This window comes from Jaculus jaculus, chromosome 12, assembly GCF_020740685.1.
Source record: "Jaculus jaculus isolate mJacJac1 chromosome 12, mJacJac1.mat.Y.cur, whole genome shotgun sequence".
NCBI lineage: Eukaryota > Metazoa > Chordata > Mammalia > Rodentia > Dipodidae > Jaculus > Jaculus jaculus.
In genome coordinates this window covers 70,862,938-70,879,302 of record NC_059113.1, presented here as the reverse complement: position 1 = coordinate 70,879,302, position 16,365 = coordinate 70,862,938, and the positions used below count along the sequence as shown (strand labels likewise).

General features: G+C 42.4%; 1 protein-coding gene across 3 annotated transcripts in view; it reads left to right on the top strand.

Moving 5' to 3' along the window:
- Window positions 1–951: 951 nt before the first annotated feature.
- The window catches only part of Ankrd50 (ankyrin repeat domain 50), a 40,794-nt gene continuing 25,380 nt past the window's right edge, over window positions 952–16,365 (top strand). The window contains exons 1-2 of one of the 3 annotated variants that reach the window (XM_045130691.1): window positions 952–1,043; window positions 2,617–3,882. In XM_045130691.1, coding sequence (XP_044986626.1) covers window positions 3,371–3,882 — 512 coding nt within the window. In that variant the 5' untranslated portion in view covers window positions 952–1,043; window positions 2,617–3,370. Of the gene's footprint in view, window positions 1,044–1,580; window positions 1,788–2,312; window positions 2,329–2,616; window positions 3,883–16,365 lie in introns of those variants that run through there. The other 2 variants (XM_045130690.1, XM_045130692.1) reach the window with 2 other exon arrangements.

Genomic DNA, 16,365 nt, shown 5'->3' with positions numbered 1-16,365 from the left:
ATGCCTAATAATGCCAACCTAGTTCGATTCCCCAGTACACACATAAAGCCAGATACACAAAGTGGTGCATGCATCTGGAGTTCCTTTGTAGCTGCTGGATGACATGGAGCACCCATTCTGTGTCTGCTTGTAAATAAATAAATAAATAAATAAATAAATAGTTTCCAACTGTGGAACTGGAGTCAAATTATTCCCTGTCGTATTTAAGACTGTAAGGAAAAAAAGCTAAGTAATCATGAAAACTACTTGAGCAAAAAAATCTAAATTGTACTTTTATAAAAATCAATTTTCATCTGATTCTGGAGATTTTAATACTACTTTTTGTAGTGTGTGCTGAAGCTAACTAGAGCTGAGTATGCCATAATAAGCACAAATAAACAATACGGAAGAGTAAGCATAAATGTTTGACAGCTACAGCCTGGAAATTCTAAAAATTATATGGGACACCAACTTCTTTTGAGAAATAAACAAATTAATGAAGGGAAAGAAGTCTTCCTTTTAGCATAAACAAAAAAAGACACTCCGTTAGTTGGAAGACTTGCACTGGAAGACACTACAAGTCTTCGACAAATCCGGACTGCGCCTGCCGCAGACCCAGCGAGGGCAGACCCGGGTGCGGTCGGGGCGCTCCGCGTCTCCCCCCGGCCCCGCCCCGGGTCGCCGAGAGCCAGGGCGGACACCAGCCAGCCTTTCCTCGGTCTGGGTTCCTGACTGAGGTCGTAAAAGCATCCCGGGAATGCAACGCATAGGGACTGCGGGGATCCAGCTGGGGCTGGAGACGGCTCGGAGAGACTGGGAGGGCTGTGCCGGGACGGCCGAGGTGCTCAGCCCGGGTGCCCCGGGAGGCCAAGAACACAAAGGCGGGGAGTACGGGTGGGGCGCTCTCGGAGCTCCAGCCTTGAGCGTACAGACCCGCCCCACTTCCCGCCTCCTGAAAGAAAGGCGGAGGGCCCGCGCAGCCTCCAGAGTCAACCACCGACTTGCCCGCCCAAGCGGCAGCAGCGGGAAGCGGGCAGGGCAGTGCCATTGGGGCGGAACCCTAGGTGAGGCGGAACCTTGGGTGAGGCGGGGCCGGAGGGGCTGGGAAAACCTTGGAAGGTGGGGCCTAGAGGCGGGCGTGGCCGTGAGTGCCGGGCATGCAAACGAAGAAAGGGCGCGGTGTGGTGGCTGAGGAAGCCCAAGAAGGAGGGTGTGTGTGGGCGGGACCTGAGGCAGGGGCGGAGCCGAAGGGTGGTGGTGGGGCTTGAAGATGGAGAAAGGCCTGCGTGCGGGGAATCCGTCGGTGGGGCGGGGCGGGGTCCGCGGCGAAAGGCAGGGCAGGAGGGGCGGGGCCTGCAGTGGGGAGGGCGGGTCCCGGGCGGGGCGTGCGCACGAAGAGAGCAGCGCAGGAGGCCGGGGCCCGTGGCGGAGAGGGCGGGGCTTGGGCGGGGCGTGCGCACGAAGAAAGCAGCGCAGGAGGCCGGGGCCTGTGGCGGAGAGGGCGGGGCTTGGGCGGGGCTTGGGCGGGGCGGGGCTGGCGGCCTGGGCTGGCTCCGGCAGTCACTGTCCTGACTGCACGGCGGCTGCCCGTTGGGGGTTGGGAGGAGCTCGGCTGAGGCTAGTAGGGCAGCTGGAGCAGGCAGCCACCGGGGCTGTGGAGGCGGATCCGGATCCGGAGCTGGAGCGTGCCCCAGGCCGGGGCGGCGGAGACGGCTGCGGCGGAGCCTTTGGAGCGCCGCTGGCGGCGGCTTCCCCGGGGAGCGAGGGTGCGAGGCTGGGTCCGCGGCGGCAGCGGTGGCGGGGCCGAGGTAACCCGACGCGGCGGCGGTGGGCAAAGCCCGGCTTGGCTCGGAAGCTCGGGCGCAGCGGAGGCTCGGACCTGGCCCTCCTTGGGTCTGCAGCCCGGACCTCCCGCCTCTGCCGGGAGAAGGCCCAGGGGTCGGGGCGGCGGGGCACACCCGGGCGGAGCGGGGCGGCGCCCCTAGCCTCGGCGGAGGACACCCGCCGTGGCTCCCGGCCTCGGACCCTGGAGCGCCTTTTGTCTGTCGGGAGACTGGAGGCCGGAACTGCAGGCGAGCCCCAAGCACGCCCTTGGTGCCTTGTCTGCCGTCCTTCCCCGACCCCAGTGAGGACTGAACTCCGGCACCCCATCCTCAGCCTCCCCTTGGCGCGGAGGAGGGGAGTTCTATCGTTGGTGCTGGAGCTTTCCGCAGCCGGTCACTGCTGTCTTCCCTAGATTCTGCAAACTATCAACAAAGAGGCCAGCCCAGCCCAGCCCGGCCCGGCCTGGACAGACCGAGCCAGCTGGGAGCTGCCTCAGTGTCGCTCTTTCTGGCCAGAATCAAGGATGTATGTGTATAAATTACCATTTGTATTTTTTTCCGTTTCTACAGCGAGGTTTTTGACATCTAGGCTAATTTGATTAAAATCTGTTTAGGAAGCATACACATAAAGGACGAAAAAAATACCGAAAGGCAATCAACTGATTTGGGGGGGTTGTAAATTGTCCAACTTTTTGAAAAATCTACACAGATGGACTGTGTAGATTTTTGAGATTACATTCATCAGCAAATTGTATCATTTGAGAAATAAGCTTTTAACTCTGTCTTGCACTAAGGTATTTTTATTTCATTTTAGCTTTTATGGGGATTTTTGACTACCTGGACATCTGAATATGGAAGAACCTGAGAACAGGTTTATTACAAGTCTGCTGTCTTGAAAACTGCATTTTATGAATGTGTTGAATTACAAGGGTGCCAACAGTGTTTTGTCATTTTTGCCACATACGAGACTATAATTTAAAACAGCCCCTTGGGCAGCTGCCCCTGGTGCCTGAAACTGGCAAGAAACTAGTCCTTGGATGATCCCCCTTCAATAAGAAACACAGAGCCACCTACATCCTATGCAGTCTCTTTGATGACATTTAGCGTAATGGACAGTTTTCCTGCATCTCATTTTCAGATACGGAATTAAGACTTAAGAGTCTGGGAAGTGCTTTGTTGGCTTTGAAGCACAGGTTTCTAGGTAGTATCCCAGATGTATTTTCTCATCTGTAGACTCCAAACATCTAACATCACATGAAGCCCAGATTACACCATGGAGTTATGTGACCCCAAGAGATTTGGGAAAGGTGTTATTGAGCTTTTTAACTGGGCATTTTCTTACTTGTCCAGCCATTATAATACACCCTTTGTTGATTAAGACTATGGGACCACATAAAGTCATGCATCTTCTGCTGCCAACTATACTCTGTGGCTGTTGAATTTCACTGTAACTGGTTACTCTGTTACTTAAAGTCTGCAGATAGGCAAGTTATGTCCAAATGACTGTGAAGCCCTGCCTGTGTTAACTGGAACAGATCCTAGCCCATGTTGAAGAGAAAAGACCTGTTATGACTAACCCTTGGGAACAGAAAGTCTGCAAGATGGCCCAAACCAGTTTACTGCAAGGGAAGCAGTTCTACTGTCGGGAGTGGGTTTTCCACAAACTTCAGCACTGCCTCCAGGAGAAAATGAACTGTTGTAATGCTGCTGCCAACGCACCACCCCTTGTCGCCAATTCTGGGAATAATGCTAGTGCTGTCTCCGGAAAGGGGGCTGCCTGGGGTGTGTTGCTAGTAGGAGGGCCTGGCAGTGGCAAGACAGCCCTGTGCACTGAGCTCTTATGGCCAAGTTCACCCACAAGCCTGCAGAGAGGTTTACATCGCCAGGCTTTGGCCTTTCACTTCTGCAAAGCCCAGGACTCGGACACGTTGTGTGTTGGAGGGTTTATTAGAGGTCTTGTTGCCCAAATCTGCCGCAGCGGACTACTCCAAGGCTATGAAGACAAGCTAAGAGATCCAGCCATCAAAAGCCTCTTAGAGCCTGGGGAGTGTGAGAGGAACCCAGCTGAAGCCTTTAAAAGGTAACAGGAGGAGGGTCAAGAAGCTTGGTTTTTATGCAACAAGGTATGAGAAGTACCTTTCCAAGCCCTGAATAGTTGGGCTCTATTACTGGCTATGAGTGCACCTGCTAGTTTAATACTGAAGGCAATACAACTGAACCTTTGTATAACTGCCTGGTATACAGATTAAAAGTAGTATTTTTGCTAGGTTAATAATAAAATGCTATTTCTCAAACTACCTGTAAATGACAAGAGGATTTTTTTTTTTCTTCTAAAAGGAGAAAGCTTTCTGGAACAGGGCTATGTTTTCATAGGAGTGTTATTTCTTTAAATCAGAAAGGTTCATTTTTATTTTTTAACAGATCAGTAGTCTGAAGAAAATTTTTATTTATTTTTTGAAGGAAATTTGTTAATGTTGCTTCCAGATATCTTATTGAAACTGTTGTGATTGTTATAGACTACTGACAACTTAAAATCATTTTAGTATTGTAAACATATTTTACCATCTTCAGGTTAGCTTGATTTCCATGGTGAGCGTGTTGGTGTTGGTGAGCAGTTTGATCCTCAGGGTGATTTCAGGGGGTGAAGGTGTTCAGGAAGCTGAGTTCTTGAAAGTGACTTTGGCCTGTCACTCTTCTCATTGTCAAAGTAGCAGTCAGATTGTCATTCTGGCCAGGCCTTACTTCTGCTTGAATGACTCTTTTTTTTCCTCTACAGTGACTTGTTTTCAGGAGGTCAGAGACTGTGCTCAAGTACTATGATATCGCATGCAAGGAAGGCTTGTGTGTGTCTCTTTGGAAGTGTGTCTCTAGTGAGGATTTGCACAGGGTTTAGCAGCCATGGAAAGAATGCTTTATTTATTTTATTTTATTTTATTTTATTTTTTTTTTTGGTTTTTCGAGGTAGGGTCTCACTCTGGTCCAGGCTGACCTGGAATTAACTCTGTAGTCTCAGGGTGGCCTTGAACTCACGGCGATCCTCCTACCTCTGCCTCCCGAGTGCTGGGATTAAAGGCGTGCGCCACCACGCCCGGCGGAAAGAATGCTTTAATGTTGTCCTCAAATGTAATGTCAAGAAATGTATAAATTTTGAAAATAATATTAAAAGTAATTAATAATGTTATCAAAGAAGATGGCAGGCACTATTCTAAGAGGTTTAGAAATATTAAACTGGAATCTTCATAACAATCCTATGTTGTACATTCTAATATTATTCTGTTTTGTTGATGAGGAAACTGAGGGAAAGTGTCCCAGGGCAGAGAATGGTAAGTGGCAAATATGAAGTTTGAAATGTCTAAAATATATTTGTAGCTAGAGAAATTGGAAGAACTTCATGAAGAATAGCTAGAAGTCTTGAGTGGTGAAGTGGATGCAGAGAGGTGTTGCTGTGTGGTTTCAGGGCAGTTGTCTATGACCCAGAGAAGGGTAGTAAGTGGTAATATTGTGGTTTGGATGTGAAATGTCTCCCATAGCCTCATGTGTTTGAACACTAGGTACCCAGCTCAGGGCAGGCCTTGAAATGGAGCCTAGCCTGAGGAGGTCGGTTACTAGGGACAAGTCTTAAGGTATCAGCCCAGCCCCAGTTCCTGTCTATGCTTTGCTTCCTAACTACAGACATGTTGACTGACTGGCTTCAATTCCAGCCTGTCTGTGATGTATTTCATGCCACCAGACTGTGAGCCCGAATAAACCCTCTATTAGCCGGAATAAACCCTTCCTCTATTAAGTAACTTCTTTGAGGTGTGTGATCACAGCAATGTGAAAAGTAGTAATAGCAATAGTGTAACTGATAGTTATGAAGGTCTAGAATTGAAACATGGGGGTTTTCTAAAGTCAACCAAAGGGGTTCTAAGGACAGTGGTCTCCAGGCTTCTTAATATGTAAATACAGCCCAGTAAAACTCTGGTTGGTCATCTTCCACTAGCCATCAAATTGGAGTACCATCTGCAAATTAATGAGTAGATAGTGAACACCCTTGTCACCGCATCATTGAGGTGCTAGGTCAGGTGGAAAGTGTTCAGGGGGGAATCACTGTATGGTGTGAGTTATGTAATCTTGAACATGACACTTTCTCTTTTAAGAAATTTGTCTACCTAAACAGCTCATTTCCTCTCACTGTCTTTTCTGAAGGAAATTTGATAACTTTTATAAAGAGCCAAGGTTTCATTTCTGTGTAGTAATTTCATAATCTATTCAGATGACCCATCAACCAACCACTTTCAGAGAAAGTAGTGTTAGTTGAACTTGATCTCACTAATTATGTAATTTCAATATTTATTGGAGTTTATAGGTAAAATTTCTAATCCCTAAATGTTTACAATCCTGTGTGATAACTGTATAGTTTTGATATATCCCCATCATAAGTGTGTCTTTCACCATATTTTCAAAACCCTTCTGCTATTCCTGTTCTTTTTTAAACTTTCCTGTGTGGTGTGTGGCCACTAATAGGTTGAAGAGAAAGAAGCAGGACTTAGTGCAGCCTGTGGAAGCCACATAACACAAGTCCTGCTCTTCTGATGGACAAAGGCACGAATTGCTTTTTAGTCCCAGTCTTTCTGCGTCTCTGTTCCCTTGTCCTTCTGTTTCATTATACAGCAAAACATCCCTCATGAGATATAGCCCCACCATCTTGGATGGCACTCTCTCCAGAGCTATAAATGGAATAAACTTGTTTTGTTTGTAAATCACCTACTCTATGATATTTCGTTATAGCAGCGGAAAGTGGACTTAGACAACACCCTGTTGAGTAAGTCTTTAGATAATCTTAATAGAAATATGCTTAATTTTAAAACAAGTAGATGTAATTCAACATGGATTTAGTGAAGAAGAGAACCATAGTTAGTTGAGGGGCAGGTAGGGGAACAAAGGCAGATAATGTGTAGTGAGATAAAACATACGTGTAAACAAAGAAAAGTGAAATCTTTTATTTACACTTTTTGTGTGTGACATAGGGTCTCACTCTAGCTCAGGCTGACTTGGAATTCACTATGGAGTCTCAGGGTAGCCTCAAACTCATAGCAATCCTCCTACCTCTGCCTCCCAGGTGCTAGGATTATCTTTTATACTTTTGACTAAAAATTTGAAGCCAATTTTTATATTATTATTTTCTTAATGTTTAAATGTTGGTAATATTTATGGTTTCATAATTCATATATGAAACAGTAATCCCATTGAAGAAAAAAAGAAAAAATTCACAGTTCAGAAATACACAGAGCCAAGGAACTTGAGAGAAAATGTAGTAGTAGTGGAGTATATATATGCTTAACCTTCCCTTCACCTTTACTTGACCTTTCTCTGTGTTTTACCCTATACTATATTGCTTTTAAAATGTTCTTCCATGGGCTGGAGAGATGGCTTAGTGGTTAAATGTTTGCCTGTGAAGCCTAAGGACCACAGTTCAAGGCTCAATTCCCCAGGACCCACATTAGCCAGATGCACAAGGGGGGGCACACGCCTGGCTGGAGTTCATTTACAGTGGGTGGAGGCCCTGGCGTGCCCATTCTCTCTATCACTCTCTCTGCCTCTCTCTCTCTCTCTGTCTGTTGCTCTCAAATAAATAAAAATAAACAATAAAATTTTTTTAAAGTTCTTCTATGAAATGGGATGGTTTGGTGACAGTGCATTATTGAAGTCACTTTTTATTTTGATTTATTTATTTGTAGGCCGAGAGAGAGAGACAACAAGAATAGGTGTGCAAATGAACTTCAGATATACGTGCACCACTTTGTGCCTGGCTTTTCTGTGGGTACTGGGAAATTGAACCCAGGCCAGGCTAGTAGCCTTTGCAAGCAAGCACCTTAAACCACTGAGCCATCTTCCAACTCCTGAAGTTACTTTTTCTTGATAACAGAGTGAAAAGAAAGCCATGCTAATCTATACTTGGCTTGCTGTTTACTTTGTTGATCTAGTCCAGAATGTCTTCTTGCATTCATTCAGTGTATTCTTAGACATGTTTGGGCTTCAAGAAGCACATGAACTATGTGTTCAGCATCTTGCATGTGCTGAGGCGAGCTGAGTTGGAGAAAAAGCAATAACTAGGACAGATAGAATCCCTTGCCTTCATGGACTCAAATTCTAGCATTAATAGATGCATTGTTTCTATGAAGATTGTACCCATACTCATGAATATTATACCACTGGTAGAATTCTTTCATCTGCCGAACAGAATATAAAGACACATTGATTTCTCGTTTTGTTTTTCACTTTCATTTTATTTGTATTTAAATATATATGTTTAGAACATCCCCCCACCATTTCCTTAATGGAAGGAAATAAGTTGATTATGTTTACATTTTATTTTGAAATTAAAAGCTGATTTCTTTAATTCTGCTTCTGCTGTCAAGCTTTCATTATAAAACTGTTTGTTTTAAATGTGCCTCTGTGTATGTGTGTGTGTGTGTGTGTGTGTTTGTGTGTGTAGATGACATGGGGAGTGCCTGTGGTGTCCATATGTGTGCAGGTGCATGTACTCTACACACACTGCAAAAGCCTGAGGAAGATGTCTGTTGTCCTGTATTGCTCCTCTGCTTTATTGTTCCTGAGATGGTCTTTCACTGATCCTGGAGCTCCTTGTGGTTTGGCTAGAGTGGCTGGCTAGGGAGCCTCAGCAATCCTCCTGTCTCTGCCCTCTTCATTGCTAGAGTTCCTGGCATGTGTGGCTATACCTGGCGGTTTATATATTTTTTATTTTTATTTCTTTATGGGTGGGAGAATAAGAATGGGTGCACCAGGGCCTCTAGCCACTGCAAACAAACTCTAGATGCATGTGCCACCATGTGCATCTGGCTTACGTGGGTTCGAGGGCATTGAACCTGGGTCCTTAAGCTTCACAGGTAAGATCCTTAATCACTAAGCCATCTCTCCAGCCCCCTTATGCCTGGCTTTTTAATGTGGGTGCTGTGGATCAAACTTTTATCCATGGAGTCAACTGCCCAGATTCTTGAATTTGTATTTTCTATTGCTAGTTTTTTTATTTATGTTAGCTAGCTAGGTAGAGTTTCCTATTTGCCCTGTAACTATTAAGCAAACTCCAGTTACTTCTGACCAAAGGTCCTGTATCTAATGTAGGAAACGAGGATTGGGTGGGTGTAGGTTCTGGTCTCCTATGAGGTTCAGAAGCAGTACTGAAGGCAATTATTTTATTCAGCCACAAGCTTCTTTCAATGCTGTCTCTTAAGGGCCTTTCGACAGGGTGTTTTAGAAGATTTAGGTGGGTATGGAGCTGGGAAGTGTAAGTCTCCACTCCTGGTTAAGCCCTCCCTTCCTTTCATGTGTGGATGACAGTCTGCAGGACCAGATATCACCCTTCTGTGAGTTCATTGTTCTGTAGGTTAACAAGAGTTCTGTATCATCTTGGTAGGAAAAAAATTAAACATGAATATAAATTAAGAGAATTAAACATTCATCTTCTGAGATCTTATAAACTAAATGTAAATGGAATAAAACTGTGATGAAGAAGTAAAGATGTATGTGTTTATATTGCTGTGGGAGTTTAACAATAGAAGTTAATGGTGAAGGTAGCAAGCCTGTAAGAAAAGATTGAGAACTAAGAGACCAGGAACCTGGATGCTCATTTAAGTTTGAACCATCTTTCTGATTGCTTTGTCTCTTGGAATACCCGTGGTTCTTCACTTACATCTCTAGGTGTTTCTTCACTTTTATTTAGATTTTTCCTTATGATGTTAGTTATGTATACATGCGTCTTTCATTTCCTTCTCTACTAGGCATGTGCTTCTTCCTGATGTTATTGATGCCTGATGAATTTTTTATAAATATCAGAACCGTTGCTGTCATTATTGTAGTGCACACGTGAGAGTCTTTCTTCATTGAAAGAAGGCTACATTCTTTGAGTAAGAAAGAAAATTAAAACACTTCATTATTTGGGTCAGTTTTAAATTCAGACCAGACTAGTGTGGGGATGATTAATTTATTGCCATGCTGTCTGCTGTGTGAATCCAGCATCTGCCCACATGGTCTTGGAGGTCAGATACCTGCCTCCCAGCTCACTTAGCTCCTTCCAGCAAAGGGAGTCAGCAAACAAAGTCCATGTCCTCTCCCTCTCCTGTGGGCACTGGACAAAGGTTTCTTCTTTCATCACTTGTCTCTTTCAACTAGTAATGTGTAAGATAAATGTCATTTTCCATTCTTTAGTTTTATTAAAGTCAAAAGATGTCTGTTAAAAAAAATCTATTTATCCCTCTCTTAAATAAATAAGGAAGGTCTGGAGAGATGGCTTAGTGGTTAAAGAGCTTGCCTGATGCTAAGGGACTCAGGTTTGATTCCCCAGTTCCCACGTAAGCCAGATGTACAAGGTGGCACATGCGTCTGTAGGCTAGAGTCCTTGGCATGCCCAATCTCTCTCTCTCTCTCCCTCTCCTCCTCTCTCTCTCAAATAACTAAATTTGTCTTTGTTGTCCAAAACTTAAACAAAGCTAAACCATCAATATATTTTCATGCACAGAGCATTTACATTTGTCTTCAAGTATAGTTTCTCTTTCTCTGTACCATTTTTACCTAAGGATGGAATTTGATTCATTATATATACCTTGTCACATTCTCTTCCATAAATCTTTTCTTTTGACTCCAAGTTGTTTTTTTCTCCTACCTGAGTACTGTTACACATGTGCTCTTCCTTCAGAACTCTGTCCTGCATTGGATGGACCATGATGCTCCCCTCTCCTTCTCATTAATTACACTGACATGGCTGATGCATTGCTCCAGTCTCCATATTTACCTGCTTAAGGGCAGCCACATTCTCCATTCTGTTCTAGAGCCATTGAGTTCACTTTGGAAATGCTTGAATGTCTTGCTTGACTAGAGGATCAAGCAGTGCCCTACAAGTTGAATTTTCTTTTCTTTAGGAATTTCATATACATGTCAAGATTTTTGTTTCTACTTGGGTGGTAGGGTAGGGGGAGCTGGAAATTTTGACAGTCCTGGATTCTCATTGCTTTGTAGCAGCAATGTCAGGGAACCAAGTCAGCTGCTGTCTGTCTGTGATAGGGCCTACTACTCTAATTTTGATTCAGTCCCCACTCAATTTTACACAGACATTTCATTTGTTTACATAGGACAAAAGCACTTTTTTTTTTCTCTTTCCAGATTGGCTCTCATGTTGCTTTGAATGTGTGTCTCTGTAGTTTCTTTCTCTTGATTACCACCATGGTTCTTATTTTCCTGATATGTGACTTCTGTCACACACACATTGGCAGGACCATGATACATAGTCATCTCTGGGCCTGGAGCCTAGTCTGCCTTTTGCCGTGTGTGACACATTTCAGAGGTAGTTCTGGGGTTGCACTTTCTTTGCCTAGTGGCTCTTCCTCTAGGCTTGCTCAGGTTTGTCCCACAGAGAATCCTCAGATATTCTCTTCATCCATCTTCTTATTCTATTCATGGACACGGCCACCCATACACATACTTAAAATGAAAGCAATCATACTGCACCCACAGATTAATGTGTATCTTTTCACTTGGCAACCCCTACTGACCTCCTCTTCTAGTGCTTCTGTTCATCTGTTTCTTGAATTCTCCTTGGTGTGTCACATGGATATGGTAAGTAGAAACACATTGAGCAGTCAATTGCAAAAATAAACATAAAATATCTTTGATAAGTACCAAGAATGAAGGACACAGGCTAATAGAAATCATATAATATGACACTTGATCACTTTCTACAATGCTAGGAAAACTGACTGTCTAAAGGTAGGCCAGAGTCAGTCATATTTTCGAGACTCTTTTTCAAAAATGACCTCAGAAGGGCCACAGTGGCATGGCTTGAGGCTGTGGGAAATGGAGATCTGAGCCTTGGAATGAGGCTGCCTTCTCATGAACCATGGGTGAATCTTGTGCACACCTGAGTTTGAGATGCAATTCCAGTGGTTGGGCTCCCCAGCTTTGTTCTGTCATCTTACTCAAATGTATTTCATTGTTTCTTGGAGCGTGTCTTGAATTCTTTTCTCCTAATGTGAAATTTTTATTCTCCTTCCACTTGGTGTGCTTAGTCCTGTTCACAGTGGTTCTTTCTTTAATCTTTGTTCGTAGCCCTGGTCAAGTGGGAATTAGTTCATGTCTCAATAATCTCACCAGAGCATGTTAAGTACGTTCATTCTTACAAATATATATATTGGGTTTTTTTGATCGTTAGTTTTTTTGAGGTAGTGTCTCACTCTAGCCCAGGCTGACCTGGAATTCACTATGGAGTCTCAGGGTGGCCTCGAACTCCTGGCAATCCTCCTATCTCCACCTCCCGAGTGCTGGGATTAAATGCATGCACCACCATGCCCAGCCTTACAAATATATATATATATATATTTTTTTTTTGTTAATTAAAAATTTTCATTAACATTTTCCATGATTATAAAATATATCCCATGGGAATTCCCTCCCTCCCCACCCCCACACTTTCCCATTTGAAATTTCATTCTCCATCATATTACCTCCTCATTACAATCATTGTAATTACATATATACAATATCAACCTTTTAAGTATCCTCCTCCCTTCCTTTCTCTACCCTTTATGTCTCCTTTTTACCTTACTGGCCTCTGCTACTAAGTATTTTCATTCTCACGCAGAAGCCCAATCATCTGTAGCTAGGATCCACATATGAGAGAGAACATGTGGCGCTTGGCTTTCTGGGCCTGGGTTACCTCACTTAGTATAATACTTTCCAGGTCCATCCGTTTTTCTGCAAATTTCATAACTTCATTTTTCCTTACCGCTGAGTAGAACTCCATTGTATAAATGTGCCACATCTTCATTATCCATTCATCTGTTGAGGGACATCTAGGCTGGTTCCATTTCCCAGCTATTATAAATTGAGCAGCAATAAACATGATTGAGCATGTACTTCTAAGGAAATGAGATGAGTCCTGTGGATATATGCCTAGGAGTGCTATAGCTGGGTCATATGGTAGATCAATATTTACCTGTTTTAGGAACCTCCACACTGTTTTCCACAATGGCTGGACCAGATTGCATTCCCACCAGCAGTGTAGAAGGGTTCCTCTTTTTCCACATCCCCGCCAACATTTATGATCATTTGTTTTCATGATGGTGGCCAATCTGACAGGAGTGAGATGGAATCTCAATGTAGTTTTAATCTGCATTTCCCTGATGACTAGTGACATAGAACATCTTTTTAGATGCTTATATGCCATTCGTATTTCTTCCTTTGAGAGCTCTCTTTAGCTCCATAGCCCATTTTTTGATTGGCTTGCTTGATTCCTTATTATTTAACTTTTTGAGTTCTTTGTATATCCTAGATATTAATCCTCTATCAGATATATAGCTGGCGAAGATTTTTTCCCATTCTGTAGGTTGCCTCTTTGCTTTTTTCACTGTGTCCTTTGCAGTGCAAAATCTTTGTAATTTCCTGAGGTCCCAGTGATTAATCTATGGTTTTATTGCCTGAGCAATTGGGGTTGTATTCAGAAAGTCTTTGCCAAGACCAATATGTTGAAGGGTTTGCCCTACTTTTTCCTCTAGCAGTTTCAGAGTTTCAGGTCTGATGTTAAGGTCTTTAATCCATTTGGACTGAATTCTTGTGCATGGCGAGAGAGAAGAATCTATTTTCATCCTTCTGCAGATATTTATCCAGTTTTCAAAACACCATTTGCTGAAGAGGCTGTCTCTTCTCCAATGAGTATTTTGGGCATTTTTATCGAATATCAGGTGGCTATAGCTACTTGGGCTTACATCTGGGTCCTCTATTCTGTTCCACTGATCTACATGTCTGTTTTTGTGCCAGTACCATGCTGTTTTTGTTACTATGGCTCTGTAGTATAGGTTAAAATCAGGTATAGTGATACCACCAGCCTCATTTTTGTTTCTCAGTATTATTTTAGATATTCGAGGTTTTTTGTGATTCCAAATGAAATTTTGGATTGTTTTTTCTATTTCCATGAAGAAAGCCTTTGGAATTTTGATAGGGATTGCATTAAATGTGTAGATTGCTTTAGGTAAGATTGCCATTTTCACAATATTGATTCTTCTAATCCAGGAACAAGGGATGTTTCTCCACTTTCTAGTGTCTTCTGCAATTTCTCGCTTGAGTGTTTTAAAGTTCTCAATGTAGAGATTCTTTACTTCCTTGGTTAGGTTTATTCCAAGGTACTTTATTTTTTTTGATGCAATTGTGAACGGGAGTGATTCTCTGATTTCATCCTCTGTGTGTTTGTTATTAGCATATATGAAGGCTACTGATTTCTGTGTGTTTATTTTGTATCCTGCTACATTGCTATAGGTTTTGATCAGCTCTAACAGTTTGCTAGTAGAGTCTTTAGGGTCCTTTATATATAGAATCATGTCATCTGCAAATAATGATAACTTGATCTCTTCCTTTCCAATTTGTATCCCTTTTATGTGTGTCTCTTGCCTTATTGCTATGGCTAAGACTTCCAAAACTATATTAAATAAAAGTGGGGACAGTGGACACCCTTGTCTTGTTCCTGATTTTAGTGGAAAAGCTTCCAGTTTTTCCCCATTTAGTAATATGTTGGCTGTAGGCTCGTCATAAATAGCCTTTATTATATTGAGATATGTTCCTTCTATTCCCAGTCTCTGTAGGACTTTTATCATGAAGGGATGTTGGATTTTATCAAATGCTTTCTCTGCATCTAATGAGATGATCATGTGATTTTTGTCCTTCAACCCGTTTATGTAATGTATTACATTTATAGTTTTGCGTATGTTGAACCATCGCTGCATCTCTGGGATAAAGCCTACTTGGTCAGGGTAAATGATCCTTTTGATATATTCTTGTATCCTGTTTGCCAATATTTTGTTGAGAATTTTTGCATCTTTGTTCATGAGGGAGATTGGTCTGTAATTTTCTTTTTTTGTTCTATCTTTGCCTGGTTTTGGTATCAGGGTGATGCTGGCCTCATAGAGGAGTTTGGTAGAATTCCTTCTTTTTCTATTTCCTGGAAAAGCTTAAGAAACAATGGTATTAGTTCTTCCTTAAAGCACTGGTAAAATTCAGCAGTGAATCCATCTGGGCCTGGGCTTTTTTTAGTTGGGAGATTATTGATAACCGTTCAGATCTCCATGTTTGTTATAGGTCTATTTAAGTGATTAATCTCATTTTGATTTAATTTAAGTAGGTCATGTAGATCAAGGAAATCATCCATTTCTTTCAGATTTTTATACTTTGTGGAGTATATGCTTTTATAGTATGTCCCTATGATGTTTTGAATTTCTCTGGCATCTCTTGTGATGTTCCCTTGTTCATCTCTGATTTTTATTAATTTGTGTCTCTTCTCTCTTTCTTTTGGTCAGATTTGCTAAGGGTTTATCAATCTTGTTTATCCTTTTAAAGAACCAACTCTTTGTTCCATTAATTCTTTGGATTGGTCTTTTTGTTTCTATTTCATTAATTTCTGCCCTAATCTTTATTATTTCTTCCCGTCTACTAATTTTTGGTTTGCCTTGTTCTTGTTTTTCCAAGGCATTAAGGCGAAGCATTAGGTCGTTTACTTGCGACCTTTCTAATTTCTTAATATAGCCACTTAAGGCTATAAAATTACATCTTAGAACTGCCTTCATTGTGTCCCTGAGATTTTGGTATGTTGTGTTCTCATTATCATTTGACTCTATAAATTTTTTTGATTTCCTTTTTGATTTCCTCATTGACCCATTCATCATAGTTTTGTATTGTTTAGTTTCCATGATTTTGTGTATGCTCTATAGCCTTTCTTGCTACTGATTTGTAGTTTCATTCCATTGTGGTCAGATAGAATGCTAGGAATTATTTCAGTTTTCCTGAATTTGTTAAGATTTGCTTTGTGTCCTAATATATGGTCTATTTTAGAGAATGTTCCATGTGCTGCTGAAAAGAATGTATATTCTGCAGCCTTTGGATGAAATGTCCTGTATATATCTGTTAGGTCCATTCGTTCTATGACCTCATTTAGTCCAGATGCCTCTCTGTTTATTTTTTCCCAGGATGACCTGTCAATTGATGAGAGTTGGGTGTTAAAGTCACCCACCACCACTGTGTTTGGTGTTATCTGTGACCTTAGTTCTAATAGTGTTTGTTTGATGATTTGGGAGCCCCCATGTTAGGTGCATATATGTTTAGGATTGTAATGTCCTCCTGTTGGAGTGTACCCTTAATCAATATAAAGTGACCTTCCTTATCTTTCTTGACTAACGTTGGACTAAAGTCTACCCTGTCCGATATTAGGATAGCAACCCCTGCTTGTTTTCTAGGCCCATTTGCTTGAAACACCATTTTCCAACCTTTCACCCTAAGGTAATGTCTATCCTTTGTAGAAAGGTGAGTTTCTTGGAGACAACAAATTGTAGGATCTTGCTTTTTAACCCAGTCTGCGAATCTATGTCTTTTCGTTGGGGCATTGAGGCCGTTGATATTAAGAGAGATTATTGAAAGGTGTGTATTTTTGTTTGCCTTTTTTATTGTGTCTGTGTGTGTGGTTCTGGTTCTACCAGTGCTCTCTTCTGTTAACTAGTATTTGAGCATTGCTTGTTTTTTCTAGGTTCCT